Genomic DNA, 27,382 nt, shown 5'->3' with positions numbered 1-27,382 from the left:
ATTTAAATAGTAAAATGATTTTTTTTTGTTTGATCAAAATTTAAAGGTTAAATAAATGCCAAAAACTAGTAAATGATTATTATATTGTATATAGACATATTTTGCTACTAAAGTATTCAATACCGAAAAATAAAATAATAATTTGTCGTAGGGCTGTAGGTAAATAAGAAGTTCTCGGGGAAAACTTTTTTATTGGGATAAGATTCTTTCCAGATAAGAAAAAAACTACCCGCATATCATAGTTATGTGAACTTTAGTTTGAACAGGTACTATATAAATATATGTATTATGAGTAAATACGAGTAACTTTGTATACAATTCCATGTTCTGACACTAATCAATGAAAACCATTTGACTCAAATAAATTTCAATACTAATTACTTATAGAAAAATAAATAAAGGAATTCAAACTTGAAGTCTATAAATGTAAGTACCTGCAATGTTGATTGTGGTTTAGTTATAACAATAATCAATACGTATGACATAATATATAGGTATAATGTATATACCATTATTCTTTCAATATTTGGAAATATTATAAAAAAAATAATCGGACAAGAAACATAAAATTTTAAAATTCTCTCTAATTTAGTTTCATTTTTAAGAAAATGATTATATATTTCACTGATTTATTATTCATACATCAATATATGTGTAGATAATATTATAATAATTAAAAGAAAGGTACATAAAAATTGGTGATTTACATAATTATTGTTCTCGAAGATGAACTTATAAATTAACCTATTATATTTAAATAAAAATTAATACTTATCACAAAAAAATCGATTTCGTTATATTGATGTGTATTGTAAATGTGTAAATATGTATTAAAAACATATTTATGTTTATCATATTATTATATAAAAAATACTGTAAATTTCACCATTTTTTCGATAGTTATTTCTTACATTTTGGAACTCTAAAAATAATGCTCCTCTTAGAAATTAATTTTATTAAAATAATTTTATGATAAATGATATTTATAACTTAAATCTAAATAATAAATTATTTTAATACAATATAATATTAGATAATATTAGTCATATTAATGTATTCAATTGCATCGACAACTTTAAACTTTGAATATTATTTTAGAAATCCTATATAAGTATCAAATTATGCATTCTGTTAAAAATAATTTTAACAATATAATTATTAAAAAAATAATTTTCTGATAAATCAACCCATCTATGGATTAAGAAACTACAAGAATCCAATAAAGATGAATACCTAAAATAGCAGCTGTACACACGATGACTAGAAAGCAGAACTTGGGTTGTTTATTCACCATGTACAGAACACGATAGTCCATCATATATAAACACAATATAGGTATGGTATTTTATTTTCACCATAATTGGTATTCTATTTATTGTTTTAGAAAGTACAAAAAAATAAAGAACAAAAAATGCCAAATAAACTATAACACTATATTTCCCTAATAGATACTTGTGGATTGAAACAAAAACCGTATAGCCGTATAGGGACAATATACTCGCAAAATAATCATAAGATTTTACGCGAGGGTGAGATGGGTGTGTCAGTGGGTGTGTGAGGGAGAGAACACGATTTTACAAAGTCTCATCCATGGCCCCTGCGCCAGTGGTGCATATAAAACGCTTCACATAGTGCCGCTAGTGTCCTATTCTGTATTTGGCCATCACTACATACCGTCCCTTCTGAATGTAAGTACACTGTATACGTATGTTAATATTTTATTATTTTTATAATTTATAAAATAGGTATGTTTTTATTTTGTTTTATGTTGTATATTTTCTCTTTGTTAATATAATATTGTTGTATACTTTGAAATTAATATTTAAGGTAGGTAGAATTATGATAGAAACTATAATAGCATATTGTTGCGCTATTCATTTTTCATTTTAATTTTACTAAGTACCTACCTAATAGCAATAGAGATTTGAATTTTTTAAATTATTTTAAACCTAAAATTGACAAGTATTGGTCTTGAAACTGTATATTATAATATAATATTAATACAATTTATGTTGGCATAGTGGCACTGTCATGAATTAATTGTGTATGTTATATAATACTGTAGAATTAAAGTGTACAAGTCAAATAATATTATGAATTAATATTTTAACAAATTTGTTGTTCTAATAATGTAGACATATCAATATATAACATTAAGAATAACTTAAATGCAATCTTTAAAATAAAATGTCTTACAACTTTTAATGTTAACATAAATCTTGTAAGAATGATTCTAAAAATGACTTAATTCAAAAAATAAATAGTACGAGAATTACATTTTTATCTTTTGACCGTTTAAAAATCGCTTTATATAATGTTTACAATTTACATTATAAATACGAAGTAAAAGGAGAAGGTAGCTATTTGGATCTGGTGCTTATTTGGTTCTAAAATAGGAATTTTATGGTTTCGCTCATCGACAAGAATGAAGAAAGTGGCTGGTAAGCAAGTGCCGAGTAGTTTAATCTGAGTGATAATTAATATAGAGTAAGAAAATTTGTCTGAAAGTAAACACAAAGAAAACAAGCATTTATCGTTATAGTTACGATATTATTACAATTTCATGTTAGGATTTATTTTCCAGACTGTTAACCATTTTTATTTTTATTAAAATTTCGATTATATTACATAGATTAATATAATATATGCATATTACAAGTTAAAATTACTTTTTTTTAAATCAATAATTCCTAATCTTTTTTTATATCACTGCTTATGACATTAGATAGGTATGACAGTTAATAACCATGGCTGCCGAGGCTAATTTTTAATAATAATAATAATAATAAAAATAGTTAGGTACAACCTAAGACCTAAAACCTAAAACCGTTAATCTTTTTTATTCCAAGAACTATATTTTTGACAAAATAAATTCTATATAAATGTTATCTTTGTAACATGTTGTTTAACTTATACTGAAATATAAGACAAAATCAATTACAAATATTTCATTTTTTTAACTTAGAAATTAAATATGGTGGGAATAAAATATGTTAAAACAGTTACAAATTGCGGAAAGTATTATAGTTTTTATTTGTTTGGATGACACTACTAGACTTAGTAGAACATATTTTACATTGTAATAAAAAAATTGAAAAATATATTATAAAACAATTGTATTTAGATTATAGAATTTAAAATAAAAAGTGTAAAAGTTTATTTTTTATGGAATTGTTGTATGTATTTTATATAATAATATAAAAATATTCATTATACGTTACCATAAAAATGCTTCTATAAATATATTTTAATACAAACCTATTAAACATATTATATATTTATATATATTAAAATAATATTATTTAATTATTAATTTAATAATATTGCCATTATTTAAATTACCTAACCATTATAATAAAAATGTCAATGTACTCGAATTATTCTAATTGAGGTTAATTCATATACTTAGAAAATAATTCAGATTATTCGTATTTGTATTAAAATTGAAAATAATATTAAACAATAATAATAATAACAACAAGCGTCAGTTCCCTCATAATATAGCCATAGTAGATTGTTAATAATTTAGGTACAATGTGGTAAATTTGAATTTATATTTTGTCAATAAATATAGATTAACATCAACAGCACAGGGATTGGTTAGGGATTGTTGAAGTGTTAGACTGTAGAACAGATTACAGATATGGACACGAACGTAGGGTTGTATTGATAGGGCTTATTAATAGGTCTGTAAAGCCATTTTAATCGCTATAATTTTATTAGTATAATATTAACAACTATATTCAATAAATGATAAAGATAAAATAATTTTTTATGATAATCAAATACCACTATATAGAGCATAAATGCATTTTTATATAATAACATCGTTTGTTGATCATACAATAATGTAGAATATTATAGAAAACAATTTTTACAAAGTAGTAAAAAAAAATCAACGAAACAATGAATTTATTCTTAATATTAATAATTATTTCATTTCTTTAACAGATTATAATTATCGTTTTTAATGATTATACATTTATTTTAACAATATACATTTACGGCATTTTCAGTTTTTGGTACCTACATCAATTTTGTCTAATCTTAAATGTATTTTTTAATTAGATAGATACAAAAACAACAAATAGTTTTAAAATAATCGATAATATTATATTATAAATATCAAATGAGAATGATTCGCGTGTCTCAACTTTAAATTATGAATTTATGGGTGTTTTCGTATAAATTGCTTAAATACGTGTTAGGTATATACATATTATTATTTAGGTAATATATTACACTAAAAAGCGTATGATGTTAGTATTTAACATTTTTTACAACAAGATAATATTATTTATCGGCATAAAATAATTTAATGCAGCAGCTAGTAATATTATTTATTCATAACTACATAGGTACCTATTATTACAAAAAAAAAACAAGTTCATGAGTTGAAGAACTTAAAGAAAGATTACATTTAACACTTTACTTACTTATTATAGGATAGTCTAAAAGAAAATGTAAACGGAAACTTGCTCACCTTATTAATAACATGATAGCTTGCCATTTGAATCATTTATTATCAAATGCCGAGCTCCAAAGATATGTTATTAGCGAGAATAGAAATTATTTACAAGGGTCTATGCATCTTTTGAGTGGGGCCAAAATTATGCTATAGCTAGTAAGCTAGTTGTATTCATATTAAATACTTACTTTCATACAGCACCTTATTCATACTTCGTAAGAGTCATAATAATTTACTCAAACACTCTCTGAGAGAATAAATAATCGTATTCAAATATATCTTTTGCTTATCGAATGCAGAATTGTAGACAATAGTAGTTAACACTTAACTGCAGTATTTATTTTATGAAGTCAATATTGAGGACAATTTCTATGGGACTAATATTAAAGTTATTTTAGATAAATTTTATAATTGTCTTATAATCTACCTAGATTCCAAATCTAAGGAAATTATTTATTTTGTTTATAATTTGATCAAATATTTTTTGAACAATGAATGATAAATAACAAGTGAACTTAAAGTTTTTAACACATAAATAATTAAACTCATAATAAGCCAACAAAAATAACAACTAAAAAACTCTAAAACAAATATAGTAATGCCATACGAGTGGTATTAAGATTAGACACCACGTCATAAATACCCATGTGTTTCATTAGATTAAAAAATCTAAATTTTTAACAATTAATTTCAATGTTCGTGCGTCACTATTATGTTATTGTAGCATAGGGTTACTACGTAACATAATTATACATACAAATTATTGTAGATATTTTAAAAGAGTTAAAATTTGTTTTTGGATTTTTTTTTAATTCTTTTTTAAATTATTATAAGTAATTTTAGTAGATTCAATTTACGAAAAAACTATACTAATGTATACATATAAATGTCACTTTTAAAAATATAATAGAATCATTATGTACTTATTTTCAAAGTTAAGATGAACTCCATTATTTAAATTTTAAATACATAAAATAATTCCGTTTAGCTATATAATAATATACGGAACACATACATTTTGTAATATAATTTATCTTTAAAAATTAGCAGTTTTACGTAGCACCTACCTTGTTATCCCATAGATTACCTATATATAGCGTATATAGGTTAGAAATATTGAATTATGATAGTACCTACTGCTTTCTATTAGACACCTAATTAGTATGCTAAAATAGATACCAACAATATTAAAATGCATAATTACATTTTAAAAATCTACAAATTCTATACTATAAAACGTTTAGGTTAAAACATGATTATTTTAACATTATGTAAATAAGATAATTGGGAAAGTATCTAGTTAAATTAATTAGTTACATCAATGCTTTAAATGTCATAAAATAATTCATTACAATATCTTATAAAAGTATTTCTTTTAGTTTGAAGAACTTTAAATATACTACAAACTACTTACTACTACCCCTGAAACTCGTATTGTAACCGATTTCTACTGTATTAAATAAAAAATGTATGGTTTTATATTTCAATTACCTCCCTTCTTTTAACTAGGAGAAATTTTGGGTATATTTATTAGGAAAATATTTAAAGATTTTTGAATAAAAAGTATATTTTGCATTGGAATTCAATTATACGCATTACTTATGTATGGAATTTGTTTTCTTTTATTTACAAACTATAACTCACCTTCAAACTAAATATGTACCTAATACAGTAATGCCTATAATTAATTGATACCAAAAGAAACTTTTATCATATTCAAATTTACTATAACTATCCTGGCGTAATATGCTCGTAATAGTATAAATGTTTAATAAAAATAAATAAATTAGTTTTCAATTTTTGTATGATTGTTATCTGTATTTTAATATAAATATTACACAATTCAATTTTGTTTAGTTACGGTTTTTATATTTTATAGTAATATTATAATTAGTTACAATTTTACAAATTATAATTAACAATTCAAAAAATTCCAAAATTCATTACCTACTATATATTACCATATAGATATAATTTTTTTTTTAATTAACAGGTGATATGTTAAGTATTATATAAAATTAAGAAAAATGTACAGTACAATGTGTTAGTATTTTTTTAATGTTTATTTTAGTGTATAATATGATTACCATAATACAACGGCATATTATATGACATTTTAAAAATTACACTATATGCATTGTCTACTTATATTAAAATAATAAATTATACAAATCTATGATGCCGTGATGTATTAATATATCTAGAATAAAAAATCCAATTATAAATACATTCAGAGACAGTTGAATAAAATAATTTAAAAACGGCTTTACATTGCTGTTTAAGTAGAAGGTGTCGATGTGTCGTCATTGAGTAAGTCATTGTAATAAATGTATTTAATTTGAATTCAGTGATAAATTATTGTATTATACCAAGAAAAACGTTCTAAAAATAGTCTAATCTTCAACTTCAATAGCTAGATGGGAATTTTAACTCAAAACCTGTTTAACGTAGATAATGTAGGTATGTTATTTTGATTTAATTCAAATACAAATAATCGTAGGTAGGTACTTCAAATTTTCTCTAAAAGTGTAAAATAGCGTTTTCTATACATGGTTTAATTTTTATAATATTTTGACTCTTTTTGATCTCTAATATTAGGTACAAAATTTTTTTAATTTTTTTCTTTTTAAATGTCACTAAAAATTGCTTGTTCGGTTTACAAGCTTAAAAATGTTGTACAAGGTTTCTCATAAGTTGTAAATAGTACTGTACATTAAAAATAGATTGAACCTGAATCCACAGTTATTTTTTATGAGAGCTTCATGTTTAAATTGTTATAAAATTCAATAATAACCCATTGAATTAACAATTTTAGTTATGTTTTGCGATTTAAAACATTTGATTAATACATATTTATTATTAAATATTAAGTAATCCTTTATGTATTATGTAAATTAACATTTATTTAGTTTGATAAAAAATATTCATGTCATTTAGCATAAGGTTTTTTGTATTGTAATTTAACTTAATAATACCTAGATATTTTTGTTCATTTTATGGTATTATTTATTTTTTTTAAAGTCGATTACAACATGAAAACCAAATTTAACTCTGAAAATATGTCAGTGCAAATATTAAGTGATATATTTCTCAATTTTTTTTTCTGTTAGAATTATTGTCTATAGGCTGAATTTTAGTTCAACATCATCAACATTACAAACTAAAATAATGTTGAACTTTTTTGAATCTAGCAACAGCTGGTATAATAACAGATTATTTTTTCAAAAAAACACAATAATTAATTTATCACGATTAGAATTTTTGAAGTAAATACTGTCGTATATTTTTAAATAATATCATTTTTGAACATACGATAACCTACTCTTTTTTAATTTGCCTATTTAGTAATAAGTTTTACAAATAGAAATATGTAGTATAACAAAACAGTAAATTGAATTTACTATAGGTAATTCAGTTTTCAATAATAAAATATAGAGTAATAAAAAAACTTTTTTGCGATGTACATTAATTTAAACTTTAGTGGTTGGAAACACAGATTGATAATATCCAGTTAAAGTGAAATTTCTCACGACTTTGTTTTATTAATATAAGAACTAATTTACCGATAAGAAGCCAAAAGTATTAGCTTAACATTGTATTGTATCCTAAATTGTTATACAAATTTGTCGTTTGTATAATTGTACATAGGACATTAAAAAAATTATTGTATTTTGTATCAAAGGTTATTATAAACTGTTGGCTTAGTGAAATAATTTTTTTTCATATAATATTATGTATTTTTAGGTTTGATGGAAATGATAGTTTTTAATAAAATAAGAATAATAATTATAATTCACGAAACAAAATATTGTCATACTCTATATTTCGTCATTATTTTTGTACACTTCACTTACTTTTAGGAAATATGTAGTTATAATTTACTGTGTTTGATCGATTTTATCACTTGAAAAAATGGATTCCGGCAAAAAGTAGTTAATTAGCAGAATAGACCTTATACCATTAGACAAGCAATACGTGTATGGAAAGAATAGAGGGCGCTTTTTAATTACTCGATTACTCGTACTCATGGTAGTGCGGTAGGTACCGTATGCCATGTGCATAGATCTGTTGTATTTTATTTAACATACCAAATTGTCAAGTTATGTACGCATATGATAACCCTACGATAAACCCTAATAAAGCTTAGTAATAAACCCACAATAATCATTGTGAATAATCCAAAACAGCCTACATCATTACTACTAGATGCTTCTCCCCTCGTAATTCTGATGTTATACATATCGTTTTTGTTCAGTTCCTATTACAACGTTTATGATTCCTCCAGTTTGAAGTTTTAAGTTTGAGTAGCTCGAGGTTCAGCTACTGTTTTGCTTTTGCTACGAAACCCTCGTGTACCTTATTTGGACTTAGGGTGTCCAATTATGGGGGAAGGCAAAAAAATCCAACATTTATAAAATACAAAACGTTCCAATCTATATCATTTCATATAATTACTAACGCTCCTTTCTAACCTAACGAATCATACACTGTACTCAGATCTTGACATACAGACTGTGGCCGAAGTGGCCACATCCTACTACAAACACTTCCACTGCCTTTTTGCGAACCACCTGAGTCCACAAATGTCTGCACTTAACTCAGTTAACATTCCTGGTAATTCAGAGAAGGCTAAAAAGGTGTTGGCGTCGTGACTTGGCTAAGTTAAATTAAACAATTAAAAAAAAACTTATATGTATAATATACATTGCATATTGTAATATAGTCTAATCAGAGTGTTACTGCTGCGTGACTTCTCTCCTCATATCTTCATGTAATTGTATTTATTATGGTTGTTGTAAATACCATTATAGATTGTATATATTCTGATTAATGCAAACAAAAAACAATAATAAAAATAAACAAACTACGAAAGTTTGGGGAAAATAAAACTTCCCAACAAAAATTACATATTGTAATTTCATCAATCATTTTTAAATTGACACAAATTATACACTAGTGATAATTAAATGGGCATAGGTTTAATTATTTTTATAGCTATTTTATTTTAATTGACGCAAAAGAAAACTGAGCAATTTCACCGAAAATTATAAAACAATAGGAATATTTATATAATAAAAATATATTCCCTTAAAAATCACATCAGAAGAAATAATATTTTTTAATTCTTAAAACGAAATATTATACTATGTACTTTGAAAAAAATAATTTATACACATTTGACTGGTCTCATTATCTGTATTTTGATTTTGGTGAAAGTATGATTTATAAAAAACATTGCAAATCAATCGTTCCACTCATAATCTAAAATTAAACATGTAGGTTGTCATTATATACTTCATTTTATAATATTATTATTAAATTTCGATATTAATAACTAAATGATACTACAACTTTTAGATTCTGAGCTGAGAGATTAATGTATTGGTTTCACAATGTGCAATCATGTGCTTTTTTGTGTACTTGTACATCATAAAAAATTTTAATTTTCAAATTCAATATCTTTTCTGTTATAAAAATGAATGTTATCATAGAATTTGGGAATTAGAAATTTAAAATGACCAGAACTTTTTATGTTTTAATTTTCAAAATATTTTGACTATTTTTGAACTATTTATATTTTATGGCCACGTGAAACTTTAAATGTTTGTTTTAGTTTTTTAAATAACTTTCAATAAAAAATTTTCATTCTGTCAAAAAACCTAAACATTAAATACAAGATTCCTCATAGGTTATTAGTGAAATATAAAAAAAAAAAAATTTAGTGTTAATCCAAAATTCTTACTAATATATATAATTATTCAACTTTTTTATGAGTGTTTGAAATCAGAATTTTGACAAAATTTCCAGAGTTAAAATTTTTTTTGTAGTTAAGATTTCATAAAACATTTGATTTTAATAACTTTTAAGTTTAGTTACCTAAGTTAATTTTTATGAGCGTTTGAAGTTCATATTTTGATAACAATTTTTCTCAAAATCGTTTTTTGTCTTCTGCGGTCGATGATTAAATTCAAATTTAACATATCTATTACAGTAACCCATTCCATAACGAGATGCGTTACATGACTCAAAACTTTTTGAACAGCAGAGTGATTTCCTCGTATTTTTAATTTAAGAAAATTGTATGATTTACACATTCATTGAATCATTCATCTTGAGAAACCATTTCTTACTTGTACATATTTAATATATATTTTATTTACCATTAAAACCGATGTGAAATTTAGATTTTTATTCAATTGTTAAGACGGAATTATATTTTGGCTTCTAAACCATTAAATTGTTGTCATTTGAGAGTTGATTCTAGCATAAACATGACATCCTTGTAATTATGAAGACACCGTACACCTAATTATATGGTAGGCCTTTTGTAAACAGTATATTTTTATAGAAAATAGGTCACAACCCAATAGATATAAGAAATTAAATTAGGCATTTGGTTTATTGTAACAGTTACGTTACACCATATTATTTGTTGATGCATTAGTATCTTTAATTAGATAGATCATTATAGTTTATAATAAATCTATATTTTGGAACTAACATTTTTGTTGAAGCTCTACAAACTGATCATAAATATGGCATAAGTTACTATATTGTCAATATGATAATAACATGATAATTCAATCAACACGTATATGTGTTGATGTTCCTCACCATAAGCTAAGTTTAGATTAGGTAAGATTTTTTTTTTTAGAGAGGCCACTAACTTCTCCATATACGCCTATAAAAAATTACTAATACATAACTGATGCGTCAAATATAACAGTTGAATCTGCAGACTTGAACATAATCAAATTCACAATTTACTATATTAACATATGGCTATGATAGCTACAATATTGTAGTATGAACATCATCACTCATAATTAATGTAATAGATATAATATAAATTATTGTTTACACACTATATAATAAAAAGGTGAGATTTTGATTTCTCAAAGTAGAGTAGCTATGGTTTTTAGACATGTATCGCATCGTGCGTAAAATATTGGCTTTGAAATTCACTAGGTGGGATGTATACTTGTAAATGTAAATCCAATTATTTAAACGCAAAGATGATTATAACCCTAATTTATGCTGTTCACGAATTATTTTTCAGCTATATAATCAAAGAAGATGGTATAAATATATCATATATGTATCATTGTATCCTTTTGAACAAAGTCAAAACCTGAATTATTACAGGTAATAAATAATAATGTAATATGCATATAATGGTTTGCTATAAATATTATATGCAAAATATTCTATATTATAGATACCTACTTACCATTCGAACTGGCACTGCGGTGTTTGAAGCTATGTACTAACTATAAACTCATCAAGTATTTCTAATCATATTTTTTTTAATCACTCGTAGGCTTTGGGTGGTCCTTAAAGACTAGAGTGGTGCATGGGTGGGTTGCCCAACAACCCCATCGGTGAATTTTTTTTATGTATATGGTCGTCAATTTTGTAATTTTAACGATTAACAATTTTATTTTCTCTTGGCATCTAGAACAACATTTGATAATAATTATTTATAAAATATACATTTTATTGAAAAAAAATAAAAATAAAAACAATGTTACCTTTAGGTCTTAGTTACAAATATTATTAATATTTATGTTAAGAGGATGTCAGCTCGATATTTGTTTTCTCTCTCAGACTCAGGCGCAACATAGATAAAATGCTTTAATCTAAAATCATTTTTATGACTTTTGAGTGATACTAGAGTAAAATTATCTATTACATAAATGATGGAGTGTAATATTTTTGAGGGTTTGAAATATTGATTTTATGTTTTACTATTTTTTTTACTTTGTGATCTGACTTTTAAAATATATTATACATAATTATAAATTGAAACGATGTTCAAATTGTTTTGATATTATATTTAGACAAATCTATATGTCATACTCTTAAAAATAATATTATGATCTATTATTTTTGTGATGTGCTATTTTACTCCAAGATTACTCAAAAACATAAAATAAGTGATTCTTCGTAAATGCGTTTTGTGTATGTTGAGCGTGGTTCAGAAACAGAAAACAATACGCCGACATCCTCTTGAATGAAAAAATGATATTCAGAGCTTTTATACACAGCAAATAAGTACGTAATAGATTTTTTTCTATTGACCATGTTGAATTAAATGCAATAATATATTTTTGCATTATACTTTACTATAATATCTATTAAAAACTAGACATAGACATATAATTTCAAAAGAAAAAAATACATTTCAATAGTATATTATTAAGTTCATAATACTGCGTTTCGATTTCTCGACATTATATTTAAAATATTTTTAAAAAATATATGAATAATATGCAAAGTAGTTAACATAGAAATATTAACTATCACTTTTGTCATGACACTTTACCAAATTGATGAGAACAAATAATGAGTTATCATATTTTTATCTGTTTTAAAAAAAATGTATTAGGCAATTTTAACTCTTTCCCCTTCCCGAAAAAATCATCCACCTAGTTACACCAATATATAAAATTACTAATTTGTTATTGTCATCACTCATCAATACATTAGTGTATGAAATGATTTTAAGCATACAATTAGTCATAAAATTCCCTTAAATAAATATCAATATTTAATGCAACTATTCGACTACACTAGCTTTGCAATATGTTAAAATACTATAATAGATAATAATATTTGTAATCAAATTAAATATTTTTTTTTTGTGAATAATTAAATACAAGAACGTTTTACTAAAACTATTTAAGTATTTAAATATTTAACCAACACTTTTAATTTACCAGATCGAGCTTAAAGCTCAGTTGTTACAAGTATAAGCTTGATTAATGTAATTTATTGTAATTATCTAATTGTAATTGATTTGGCTGCTATAAATAAATGAATTTGAAAATAATAAACAGTTAATACATTCTTGAACCGTAATCTTTAGTCCTTACTCAGGCAAATTAAAACACTACCAGAATTTAATAGAAAACCAATTAATTATTTAACTTTTATTATTCCTAATATTTCTCTAGTAGGTAATAAATAAGTTGTATTACAAAATCTGTATAGAAAATATACATACTTGTCACAGTGAATTTAATAAGTATTGCCACTTGACAGATATCTAGTAACTTGCTCATACAAAAATACACTGCAATAGTCACACAATCACGATTTGCTATAAAAATGTTAAACTTTTCAAAATAAATTTTAAAAAAACTGTGACAATTATTGAAAATTTAGACTAGTATAATTTTAATTTGTTAATATCTTCTGATTACTTATCAAGATAATTGGCAGGAGCATGGTGTCGTCATTATTATCTCGTCAGTATTTATCGATATCATTATTATGTGAATATTCTATACAAACCATGGTGAATAGAGAAGAACTTATTTACTGATCAAAGTATATCATTCATAGTCCATAGCTATAATTGCCATCAGTTGACTATAATTTACTGCACTTTATAAAATATATAATATTTATAATGATTTCAATTTTATAATAAAACACGTACATTCTAAAATGTACCTACCTCACCTAAACTATAATAAAGTTTTCTTTTTAAAGATAAATAATTATATTTATTTCAAACCAATTTATTTAATGAAAACTAATTAAACTTTAAACATCAAAGTGATTAACTTATGTCTTATTAACAATAAGGACTAAAATATAATATGTATAATGTGTAGGTATAATAGTAATATATTTCAGATTTAAGTTTTTAAAGATATTAAAATATGTCTAACGTCAACATAATACTTGTACTACATTTTAAAACTAATGACTAACACTCTATATTATAAGGTTTTTAGTGTTTTTACTTATTTTAGTATAAGCCATTTATTTATTTTTGAACAAATGCTGTGCTATAACTTAGGTTAACCTTGTTATTTATTTATATACAGAGTGTAACAAAAAAAACTTACTAATGCAAAAACTTTTGTTTTAATCAATATTTTTATTTTTTTTTATTTTATATATAATTTGTAGTTACTTGTGCCACACGTATAATGTAAAACAAATTATTTTTATTTTTTAATACTGAATATAAAAATTAAACTAAATTTTTTTTGGGTAAGTTCAAAATAGCTAATTTGTGAATCTCTGCTTTATAAATTATAGAACAATTTTGATGGTAAAAAATTTTATCTAAGTCGAGTAGTTTATTTTTTAAAATTTTTTTAAATATCAATATATTTTTGATTAAATTCATTTGGAACCTAAAAAATTTTTTCAAAATATAATTTTAGGAGATTTGCTGACACGATTATATTTCTTAAATTATGTAATACTCATGTAATGTTTAAAAAAATTGTTCTACTAAGGTAGCATAATTTTTTTTGGTCAGATCTATTTGTTATACCTTGAATAAGATGGGTGTAGATAGGTACCTAGTACCTATACATTACATTATACTAGGTGTATTATGTTCAGCTGACTTTGAATGTTTTTGTTAATAAACAAAAATTACTTAATCTAAAGTATTATCATTAAACGTACTTAGAGATTTATCATTCAATTTTAAAATCACTTACTATAAATGTATTAATATATCCATTAATGTACCTAACTATTAATAACTTTGTTCTAATTTCCGATTTTCAAAATAATATCTATTGGTACTTACACTGTTGTTTTCATAAATTATTTGCATGAATATTTCTAAGAATTTTACCACTTGCCAGAAAAACGGAAAATTATTAAAAGGAATGATAATGTGCACTCCATTATTAAATCAATAACTCCTTCACTCAGCTCTGGATTAAAATACTGTTTGTGATACACATTTATAAATATGATACATTATTTTATAATTTTAACTAAGTTTGAAATTGCTTGGAATAGCAATATTGTTTTGTTTTCTTTGCAAAATATTTTAAAGTGTTTTTGTCTTTTAATATTTGTATTAACACTCACGTACTCTAAAAGAACGTGTAGCCTGTTGCGTCTTGCATGTAAAGAATTAAAGAATTCCACGTAAATAACTCATGGAGTTCAAGTTTGTTACGTGTTGCACAACTGTTTATGTATAGATTAAATGAATGGTTCTAAAATGTTCATTCACCTACCTTATTCAACATAATAAAAACCGCTGAAAAATATTTGATGATTTTAAAATTTATCAATCTATTTAGGTACTTACTAAATCCTTAACTATGTGTACCTACTTTACTTGAATATTATTTTAAATTATTAATTTTTGTGCTATTTTTTTCTAGAAAAATTAAGTGACATTGATAAAATGACGATGAGCGTAACAATAATGGTACTATGCATTCTTGGTTCGACATTTTTGTTAATAATGCCAGATAACACGACAGCATCGGATAAGTTCTTTCAAACCGGTGGCCGCTTTGGTAAAAGACACGATGAGAATATACCAGGTACTTATGAGTTATGTTTATTCATATATATGGATGTAGTATAATTAAGTATTAATGGTAGTATATAAGTATAAGTATGAAGTTGGTTCATAGTTACTTATATCTTTATGATTAATGTTAAAATATGAACGTAACTTACGAGTTATTTTTATGAATTTAATAGTTGTATTCTTTATGGGTGTTCAATTGATAATGATTCGAATTAAAAAATAGGTACAATAATTTTAATTTCATATTAAATTACATGCCATATAGCGCATGTGAAATCAGTTTCAATGTATTGTATTTGTAGACAATTTTATCAAAGTTTATTTTATTATTAGGTACCTATTGAATAGTACCACGTTATAATTAATTTGATCTAATATACTATAGGTATACATAACCTCGACTATATTCTATATTGATATTGCATTACATATTTAGTATGAATTATTCAGACAATTATAAATAACATTCCTTTATCATTTAAATGTTATTTGATAAGACTAGATAACTAAAAAAATAGCTCAAAACGATAAGCAATAACAATTCGCTGACTGCAGGATGCGTACGAATTAAGAACATACTTGCAATATTTGTTAATTTTATTGTTTTATGCACAATATAGGACGTAACTACAGGAATTATTTCAACTATATCTAATCTGATCTTTAATTTAAAATATGATCTGATTTGGGGAACGGAGATTTGCGGTCAAGGATATTGAATGTGATCTGGTATAGATACTGATTACACTTTTAGTACATTGAGGGTTCACTTGGATATTTAGAGGCTTAAAGACAGAGGAGGAAAGGTGTTAGTGGGCAAATACCTTGAATTTTGCCTTGCCATCTATATAATTTAAGAATTATCCGGTCGGAAAAGTATAGGCCGGAGGTATTGGTTCTACATGGTTAAATAATTTCTTGGTAGCTTTTCAAAGAATACGGTTAGGGTACGTTGGAGCCATTTTAAGATTTAAATTGGATGTATAATTGTTATTAGATTTGTTTTTGAAGTGTTGGAGTTTTTTTTTTATTTTATGGTAAGGTAGTTCAAAATACGTTTATTGTTGGGGCTGTGTTTCTATTTTTAGAATACCTTAATCAATAAAAAAAAATCCAATCCAACATACATTTTTACAGTTTAAAAAGTTATGTCATAAAAACTTGAGGTATAGGTAATGATGATTGTTTTTTCAGTAGATTTAATACTTAATGACACTAAAATAGAAGTTTTTTTTTTTTCATTGATTTTAAGCTTGGCGACTAAGGCCATTAGCTGTTGTAGGGGTTATGAACTGTAGTAGGGGTAGGGTTGGTACGGTAGATTGTTTTTATGATTGTTAGGATTGTTACGGTAGGTAGCAAACACGTGTATGTGTGGCAAGATTTTTAATTACTACGAACCCGGGTGGTCACCCATCCGGGAGCTATTAGTTGTGGCCGTTACTAGACAACGCGCCACGCCAAGCCACAGTATTGTTACGGTCTCTTTAACTATTTGTATACAAACGGTGGTCAGCGACTCAATGTGTACCTATTGCATATCACCTATAAGTATTTGGTATACTATTATTCAACACTATATCTGACAACTATATACCTTTACGAATATGGTGGTTTTTATTTTAAAAATATATTAGGTACTATATTTTGAGTTCACTAGATAAAATGTTCTGCTAACTTGAAAAACGCTCTAAAACATCAAAGAACGCCCTAAAAAGTTGGATACGTCCAAAATAGCAAATAATAAAAATATTATCAAATGAATCAGTAATCACCTAGAATGCATTATATTCTTACGTTTTAAAACATAATAAAATAATTACATTGCATCAAAATTCTAGCTCTGGAAATTACAAATGGTTGAGTGTTATAACATGTTAAAAAAATTGAATTTTTTTTTTCTAATATAGCTAGAACATAAAGTCAATCATATTATGTGCATATACAACCTTAGAAATACAGTGAAACAGTTCTTTTTTATATTGATACCTAGTCGGTGTATAGATTATAAGCATTCCGCAAGCAAGCCGATTGTTTGTAATGGAGTTATTTTTAAATTTGTACTATTAAAGATTACATGTATGCGTTTCGTAGTATTTATTAATTATTAACAAATTTAAATTAGTATAACAGTGCCTACCACTAATACTTATCAGTATATAATCCTTACGAACTTACCTTTAAAATGTTAACTTATTTTTATAAATTAACAATAATATTGTATTACTGTGTTGGCTACATACAAAAATAAATATAAAATTTGAATTTATTTGTGTCATTTTAAGATATTCGTTATGCTGCTATGGTAAAAACACGATCAGTGGATAATGTACCACCTAGGATAGAAAGAGGTTTTTACATATCAAGGTACGGTAAACGAAGTACTAACTCAATTACAGGTAAAATATTTGTATACATTTTTATGCATTTCTTAATTTATTCAAATAATAAATCATTATATATATATATAATAATTAACTGACATAATATTTTGTAAACTATTTGATGGCATTTTAATCCAAATTGTATCATTACATAATTTTGTAAACACACTCAAATCAAAAAATATTTTTAATTTAAAAAAAATGTGTAAAGCTAAACTTCACATAACATAAAATTTAAAAGTTGAACTTAAAAAAATAAATCACTGTTTATCATGAAAATATTCATATTTCACTTAATTTAGACTAAAAAATATTTATAAGCTTAATTTTTTTAATTTTTATAGTTAATTCCATTAACAAAATACATATGATTTTTTTTGGGGACAGTATATTTGGCTGCAGTAAAAATGTTTTGATCTTCAACTTGACTTATGTGAGAGAAAATTAGATCTAGTTGGTAGAAGAAAAATTCACTGTATATTTTTAAATAAGCTGGAAGGGTAGTGGGTGTTACATAAATTGTTTTTGAAAAACCAGTTTTTTGCGAATTCGATTTCTTGTTTGCTTTAATTCAAAAGTGAATTAATAACCAACTTTATTTGTCTTGAAATCTTCACTAGAATAGCGTTTTATTGTTTTTAGGAGTGTTATAATTAATTTATTATATTTTTGATTATACATTAAAAAATTGAAAAACCAATATAAGGCTCCTGACGAGTTCTTATAGAAATTAAAAAAAAAAAATTATAACATTCAACAGTTTTATTAAGTGTTTTTAGTTCAAATTTCGGTGAATTTCATCAAAATTAAAAAAAAGCCAATTATTTTATAGCTAAATATTCCTTTTTATTTAATTTTAATACTTGAGCCTTGTAAATTTAATTCATACTTTAAAACTATCCATTTTAAATTAAGATCAATAATATTCTCAGTAATTTTGTAATTTTTAAAATGTTATAAAAAAATTCTTTTAGATTTAACTCTTTATCAGTAAAAATGTTCAAGTTTTTTTTCGCTAGAGCAATTAATGTTTATGTTTATTTTATTAAATATTTTTAAATAACATTCTTAAAAACACTTGCATACGATAAACATGACTTGGAAAAAGTCTGAAATTTTTCTAATTAATGTTTAGTTTATATTATTTTTTTTACAGATCCTTACTATTTTACACTTTGTTTGCCGTCCTATGGTATATATTGTGATTTTACAGGATTACCTAATTTACTTCGTTGCAAAAGGTAATTATAAACGACTTATTTTGGTAAAATGTGTTTCGTAAATAAAGGTAAGTAAAACAATTGTTTTATTAAAACAGGATCCAACCTGCAGCATGCTCGAGTCTAAATTATGTCAACGATAAAACTCCAATGAAGCCCGACAACGACATAATCATTTAAAATTGTCAGTAATTTTTCTGAAAACCTAGTATAAATATACATTTAATAATTGATCTAAATACTATTATGACTAGAATTTTAAGCAATTGTAATAAAATTATTTTGTGAACTAATAACATTTCATTTTACTAGAATATTTTATGTTGTATTCATTTTTTTAGAGAGTCCTATTGATTTTATAATTGAAAACATCTTAAATACATAAATAAGTATTAAAACTTATAAATAAAAAAAGTATCTCCTTAAATATAATTACAAATTTTGAAAATTTTAAGCTATTATGTATTCAAACATAAATTGATAGACATTAAAGATTTGCAGTATAATTTCAGGAATGTGGAGTAGGCACTGGAGTGGAAAATTTTAATTATTTCTTTCTAAAAATACATCACATTTCATAATAACTAATTGTTGAAGTAAGATATTCCAAAATAGTATTTTATTTTGTAAATATGTTTCAAGCAATTAAAATATAATTATTTTCAACTCAAATAAAATCAATAACAATTATCGTAGAATCAAAATACGCTGACAATATATCTTAAATATTCATGTAATCTGTAATTTTTATTTATTATTAAAAGTAATTAAAATATCTATATACTTATATTATATAAGTACCTATTTACATTGTTTTTTTTTGCCATTTATAAGGCTTTATTGATGAGTGATGAACTGATAACTGATATTTGAGAAAATATTACACAACAATCAAAATATCAGATTTAAACTATTAAAGAACTACTAGAAAATATGTTTCAACTTTGTTGAGGCTTGTATTTATGAGCAAGGAGTATAATTAAATGGATTTAGAAATTATAGTATTCAATGAACATTTAGTAGGTACTTTTCCTTTTTATACTATAAGACAAGACAGCAAAACAATAATTTAAGGCGCTGTACATAGTTAATAACAAGTAGGACATGCTTAAGAAATTACCTACTTGATTCCTTCTTTGTAGTTATTATTAAATTCTATTTTTTTTTTCTATCAAATAATTTAGTTAGAAAACTATGAAGCATAATATTTCAAGATTTTTAAAAATATTATATTACACTCAAAAATAGTGAGTTATAAAAGGATTTATAGTTTCTGATAACTCATTATTATATTCAAATTGAAAAAACATTGGGTATATATTAAAATAGGGTTTTGTAAAAGATACCAAGTATAATTACCTTAAATACCTCGTCACGAAAATGTATGTACACTGACGACGTGGGGTTAGCAGCTCAAACAGAATCATTTGAAAAAGTAGATGGTATATTAAACGAAGACCAAGCAATAGTTCAGAAATATTTCAAATCCTGGTTGCTCACCCTTAACCATAATAAAACCACATCCATAGTATTCCACTTGAACAACAGAGATGCTATCAGAAAACTTAGGTTGATACAGTCCAGGGTACCAAACTAATAAGTGATGATGCTCCAAAATACCGTGGGATCAAACTGGACAGGGCATCTTGATGACGTAAAGAATAAACCGAAAACCAGAAATAATAGTTTTAGTAAATTAGAGGTAACAAGTTGGGGTTGCCGAGCAAATGTTCTCCGCATATCGGCCCAAGCCTTGGTGTTCAAAGTTGCGGAGTATTGCGCCCCAGTCTGGGAGAGAAGCGTACAAACAAAAAAGGTTGACACTCTGCTGAATAATACTATGCGAACCATTACAGGCTGTGTCCGGGCTGAATAAATTTAACGTGAACCCGAATATAGGAAATGAATCATGAGTAGGAAGCTAGAGTGCGCTACGCGTACCGTTTTCTGTATACTACTTTACGGAAAATTCCCGTCGACTTCTTGCTGTTGGATTCTTACGATTCGTTACTGTTAATCTATTAAATGGCAAGATTTTCGTTTGTGTGTGTGTGTGTGTGTGTGTGTGTGTGTGTGTGCACCTCAAGAGAAATTATTTAAATTTTGAGTTTTAAATAGGGGCTCATGAAAAACGAATAATTTTTTGTTTTGTATATTATACTAAATAGAGCTGCGGTTACAGAAAATAGAGTAGCTATTATACTTGGATACAGTTTTATAAATGTTTTTATATATATTTAGTCAACATCATCAAAATGATTGTTAATTTATGGATACCTTTTTGGAATTTAGACTATTTCAGAGATTGAGCTGAGCGATGATAAATGATTAATTTAAAATGATGTGCTTATATTTATTCCTTTTTTTTCACCTTTTGGTGAAACAAATATGCTTCATTTTCATACATCAGCATTTTTTCTGGTAGAAAGCAAATTTTATTGGTACTTTAGGAGGATTTTAACTGTGAATATTCACCAGTAATTTTACAATTTTTCATATTTTGCGGTAATTTAAAAATGAATAACCGTAGATGCTTGAAATTTTCAACAAATGTTTACTTTATCATTCTCTATACATCAGTATTTAAAGTTAGTCAATATCACAAGAATCTGCAAATTATTTTGTTGTTGAAAATGTATATAATGTTCCATTTTTATAGCCAAGGCGATCAGGATTGAAAATTTAAAATAAGATTTTCATAAGTAGAAAGTATAGAACTTTAACCAAAAAATCTAAAATTAAAAATTGACACAGTTATAAATATTTTAAGTTAAATTTAGATGAAGTTAGATATTCAAACTAAAAACAAAAAGATTTTAATTAGGTCTTTTGTTATAGTTAAAAAATATTGTTTGTGGATACTTAAAACTTATAAAGTATATTATTATATGTCACACACACAATGACATTGTCAAATGCAATTTTTCCGAGAAAAAAATTAATATAACTTATTTTATCATTTCTAATTACTAGTAATAAAATAAATTATTTCATACAGTTAAAAATGTGTAAAATGTTCAATTATAACCAAGGGTTGAACTTTGAAATAAGATTTTTAACAAGTAGGTACCTAGTTAATATGATAAGGTTGTAATCCAAAAATCTAAAAAATCTAAAAAATCTTATATAAATAAAGTTTTTTAAAATAAACATTTTAGTTCAAATTTTTACGAAATTAGATATTTACCGAAACAAATAATAGATTATTATAACGATGTTATTTATTTTTTATTCTAAGATGCTAAAAATTTATTTAGGTACCTATAATACATTTTATATAACATTTAAAAATCTTGAGATTAATTTTAAGCATTTAAGCTATTACTTATTTATATTTTGAACCTATTCACACCGTCATACGGTAAGGTGGTACCTACCTATTGACCCAAAAGTTAATAACAATGATATAACATGATATAAAATATAAATATACACTATTACATTTTTATAATGACAACACCATATTGGCATATCTTCACAAACTGTCTTCAGTACACAGAAGAACTATACATTCTAAACATTCCTAATGCAGCGACTCGCACCGAACGCAAACACCGCCTACCGAATTTTAACTTTTTTAGGAAATTCTGATTTGTTTAATTTAATTTAAATTATTATACAGTGGACGTCGCTTATAAGGATCACTGATATAAGGTTCAGTCGCTTATTAAACTCAAAATCTTCTAAAATGGTCCGAACTTATCCAAAACCATTATACAAAATTCGGTTATAAGACTCAACACTTCGGTTATAATACGCAAATTTCGTAAAAAAAATGGTAAAAAATAAAAATGTTTGGTTAAAATTTTGAAATAAAATGGTTTCTTTGCTTTATTATGTGTGTATGTACAACAAATTTTATCGCATTTCATATTTTTCAATATACTTCCGGGATATTAGTTTATAACTCAAAACAAACTAAAATTACAATTATTTTTCATAAATAATAAATAGGTACATTATACATATTTTATACTTTTTTATTAATGTATGTAATCATTTTCATATAAATTAAAGTATTAAAATCAAAGAAAATTATGTAGTAAAATAAAATAAATAAATAATATGTAATTACATTTTTTTTCCCACTTCGCCTATAAGATTCGTTCGGTTATAAGAATCTCTTTGTGCTGGACCCAATGTGAGTCTTATAAGCGCTGTCCACTGTATTTAAGAATACACATAAGAAAAATATAGTTGCAATCAATGTAACTACAAAAACTAATGGCAAAAATGTTTTGATGTTGATTAATTAAAAAAAAAAAATTAAACATTAGTGAATATAATAAATACAATGTTTTCGGCAAAAATTAAACCAATCCACAATTATTAATATTGAAATAAGTACATTTTTTTTTAAATTTACTTTTTGTACAATAATCATCAAAAATAACAACTATACTATACAGTATTCAATTTTAAAAATGAATGAATAATTTTTTATTTACTATATTTAAGTCGAAGTATGACATTTTGCCCAAGGATTGTGGGCAGTTCGCCTTTTGCCGGGGCATCTCTGAGGTTTGCCCGTAACATATATACCTATACTATGATAAATAATAATATACAATTGAATTCGAATTTAACACATCTATTACAGTGACTTTTTTGACACCTGCTGTCAGCAGGGTAATACCCACTGGCCCACTATTTTGTTTTTATTTTTGATCTTATTATGTATCTTATTTTACAAGGCAAACGGACACTTAATCACAATTTATACAGGGTTCAAAACTTCAAACCGAACAGTTTTTAAATTTAGATTTTGGGCGGAGTGATGAATGTATTGATTTTAAAACGTTATGTGTTTTTTATTTAAATTTTTAAATTTTTAATTTATTTTAGATTCTCAGCGGAGCTATTGATTTACTATAATGTGTGTTTTTATATTTATTTATTTTTTGTGTGTCTGTCATCACTGTTTCTTGTTGTAAAAGTGCTTCAATTATCTTCAACAGCAACTTTTCCGGTAGGAAAGTGAATTTAGGTGGTGCATTCGGGGGGTCAAAATTTAGAACTCCCAATAGTTTTCAAAAGCAACTTGAAAAACCAACAAAAAATTAAGCGAAAACAGGAATTTTTGAGCAAAACCAGTTTTTGAAAAAATCGATTTTGGTTTTGAAAATTGAAAATGAATTTATAGTTAAAAATTTATAAGATTTTTAACTTTTATAACTAAGGATTGAAATTTTAAAACAAGATTCCAATTAATCAGTTTTTTCCGTAACTATAAATCTAAAAAATATATAAATACTGTTATTTTTTACAGACATTTTAAATTCAAGACAAAATTGCATATTAACACAAAGAATAACGTTTATCATTTTGTTATAATTTGGTTCCAAAACAGCCCAATTTTACATAAGTATATTTAATACTTTTCCAGCATCACTGATAATTTAAGAATAATATTTATTGAACTTACCGGCTACCGTATTAATAATAAGGAATAACAATATAAAATATCTTTAACTGACGTATCGTCTCCGCCCAGAATCGTTTTTCGTATACAATGATATTAAATCATTGAATTCAAATGTAATACCATCATTTATAGCAACTTTCTTGACACTTAATTTAAAGCAGAGCGACATCCCTTTACCCGCTTTTTTTGAAAATTAAATTTATCTATTAGTTTTGTTATTCTACTGATGAAATACTTAGGAATTAAATTTTTCATTTTGTGGATTGAATTTGAATGTTTCTCTCAAAAAGGTTAAATATACCTAGGTAACTATATAGCGTATATATTTAATTCAATAACATACTGTACTATTATTCAAATATATATATTAAATCATGGATAATATAAAATGTATTAATGTACCTACCGTGTACTTACTATTTACTAAACACATTCGGTGACGTCACTCGTAAGTCGTAACTGTAATTTTAATAATAATTATTACCTACTTATTTGTTATTATACCTATCAAAGGACCGGAAAACACAGACAAGTACACCTGCAAATTAATATAAATAATTTAAAAATAATTTTTGTTGTACCTATACCGGCGACGGCCGCTACAATTTTAAGACAATATTATGCAATTACATTAAATTTATACAATTAAAATAATTATAACCGTATTGCAAACAGTTTTAATTTTATTTCCTTATTCATAAAAAGTGCAAATATTTGTGAAGAGTAATAATAATATTATGGAATTTGAACTATGTGAGTCAATTTCTTGAAAAATGATAACATAGTGTATGTTTAATATAAGTATGAATGATGTAAGACGGTTTAGCACTAACTATACAAGTAAAATAAAGAGGGGAAATAGTAATAACTAGGGCTAGGATTTATATGTAAATACATATATTTACTGTGACTCGATAAATTAATTAAGGTAAATGATAAATTCGTTTCAAGCGATTTCCAATGTAATGAACTTTGTTTTATTTTACATATTTTTATATATTTTGCCGTAAGTACATATTTTTACATATTCCTCAATAATTCCATTTTTTCCTATATATTTTGAAAATTTGTTCATTTTACGATTCAATAATAACTATATACGATTGTATTTTTCAATACAGACAATTTCCCATGTTTCCAAAAGTGAGTAAACAAAATACTACCAATTATCATATTATGTTCAACATTTATGGCTTCGATAAATAATAGATAACGATTTATTAATACGTGTTTGCGTTTGAACTACAACCAAGAAAAATGACTTTAGTTCAATGTTGATGTTACGTGTTAACAATTAAATTATTGTCTATCACTACTGGTATACGGTGTCTAATTGTGTATCCGTAGTGATAGATCTGTACCAAACGGGGAATGTGAGAAGATTTGGATGTTCGACAAGACAACTAGTTCAAGACAACTAGTTATACCGAGTATAATTTAACGTATATTTTAAAATGTAAAACAAAATGTAATATAAAATATTTTACTTTACCGATGACCTGGCAGCAACAATACACAGAGCAAGTGGTGAAACGAGATTAGTTCGGCTGACGAATGTGTGGTAGGCCGAACGATTATTATAAATTTTGTTTACTATACGAAATAGTTATACATATATATATATATATATATATTGAGCTTTACTTCGTGATATTACAGAATGGATGAAAGACGACACGCGCGTCTATGATACATGTATAGTATATCATACTATACGTAATATTATAATTATATAAATATAAAAACTGTAATGGTGTTCCACGCCATTACATTGACTTATAGAAGTAGCTGAAAAATGCATGGAATACAAGTACAGGTACCTTTGAGAGTTGCAGTAAAAGAATAAATGCACAGCGTATTACATAAAAATCTAGGTTCAGACTGTCTAAAATTAATTAGAGATACACGTCGCGAAATAAATGGGTTAATATTACAGACTGAACTCACTCTTTTGGACATTGTAAATTCGCACCCGTTACCTCGGTGGAAGTCGAAAGCTTCTTTAGTCGGTACAAATCTGTGTTACGACCGAACCGTAGATCATTTAATTTTTAAAATTTGAGAATGTATATGGTATCTCATTGCTTCCAAGATCAAGATGAATAATGTTGAAGTAAAATAAATAAATTAGATAATAATGTCATTTATAAAGCGATTTTTAATATTTTTTGTAATTTTTTTATATTCCATATTTTCATTTTTTTTATCACATACACAGCAATTTTTTATTACATAATATATAATTACATATTTTGGTTTTTTAATACAAATAAATCCGAGCCCTAGAAATAACCTATCATATTATATTATTATGTTTCACATGCATCTAATATATTGGCATATGGCATATGTCTTGTTATTAGTCGAATTTACAATATACAATTTTAGTTAAGATTAATAGAAAACAGACTTTAGTGGATATTTTTCATTTTGATGACTAATCATAACGCATCCGTAGAAGTTGAACGATTCTAAAATCTACATATTCACATAATAATTTTCCTAAAAACTAGTAAATACTTCGAACAATTACCTTTTAAAAACAAAATTTGGGTCAAATCGTAGTATAATTTTTTA

The 27,382-nt window shown here is 25.1% G+C and overlaps 1 protein-coding gene across 2 annotated transcripts; it reads left to right on the top strand.

The window, feature by feature from the left end:
* Positions 1 to 1,591: 1,591 nt before the first annotated feature.
* LOC111038409 lies at positions 1,592 to 19,722 on the top strand. 2 transcript variants are annotated; one of them, XM_022321486.1, is made up of 5 exons: positions 1,592 to 1,688; positions 15,622 to 15,786; positions 18,062 to 18,175; positions 19,317 to 19,401; positions 19,479 to 19,722. In XM_022321486.1, exons 2-5 carry the CDS (start codon positions 15,645 to 15,647, stop codon positions 19,558 to 19,560), a joined length of 423 nt encoding a protein of 140 aa, XP_022177178.1. In that variant the 5' UTR covers positions 1,592 to 1,688; positions 15,622 to 15,644; the 3' UTR covers positions 19,561 to 19,722. The 2 variants fall into 2 exon arrangements, with proteins under 2 accessions (XP_022177178.1, XP_022177179.1); XM_022321487.1 differs by lacking the exon at positions 1,592 to 1,688 and adding an exon at positions 15,408 to 15,537.
* The last annotated feature ends 7,660 nt before the right edge of the window (positions 19,723 to 27,382 follow it).

Source organism: Myzus persicae, unplaced genomic scaffold (assembly GCF_001856785.1).
Source record: "Myzus persicae strain clone G006 unplaced genomic scaffold, MPER_G0061.0, whole genome shotgun sequence".
Taxonomy (NCBI): Eukaryota; Metazoa; Arthropoda; class Insecta; order Hemiptera; family Aphididae; genus Myzus; species Myzus persicae.
The sequence above is the reverse complement of the archived record's forward strand: the minus strand, read 5'-3'. Positions and strand labels throughout refer to the sequence as shown.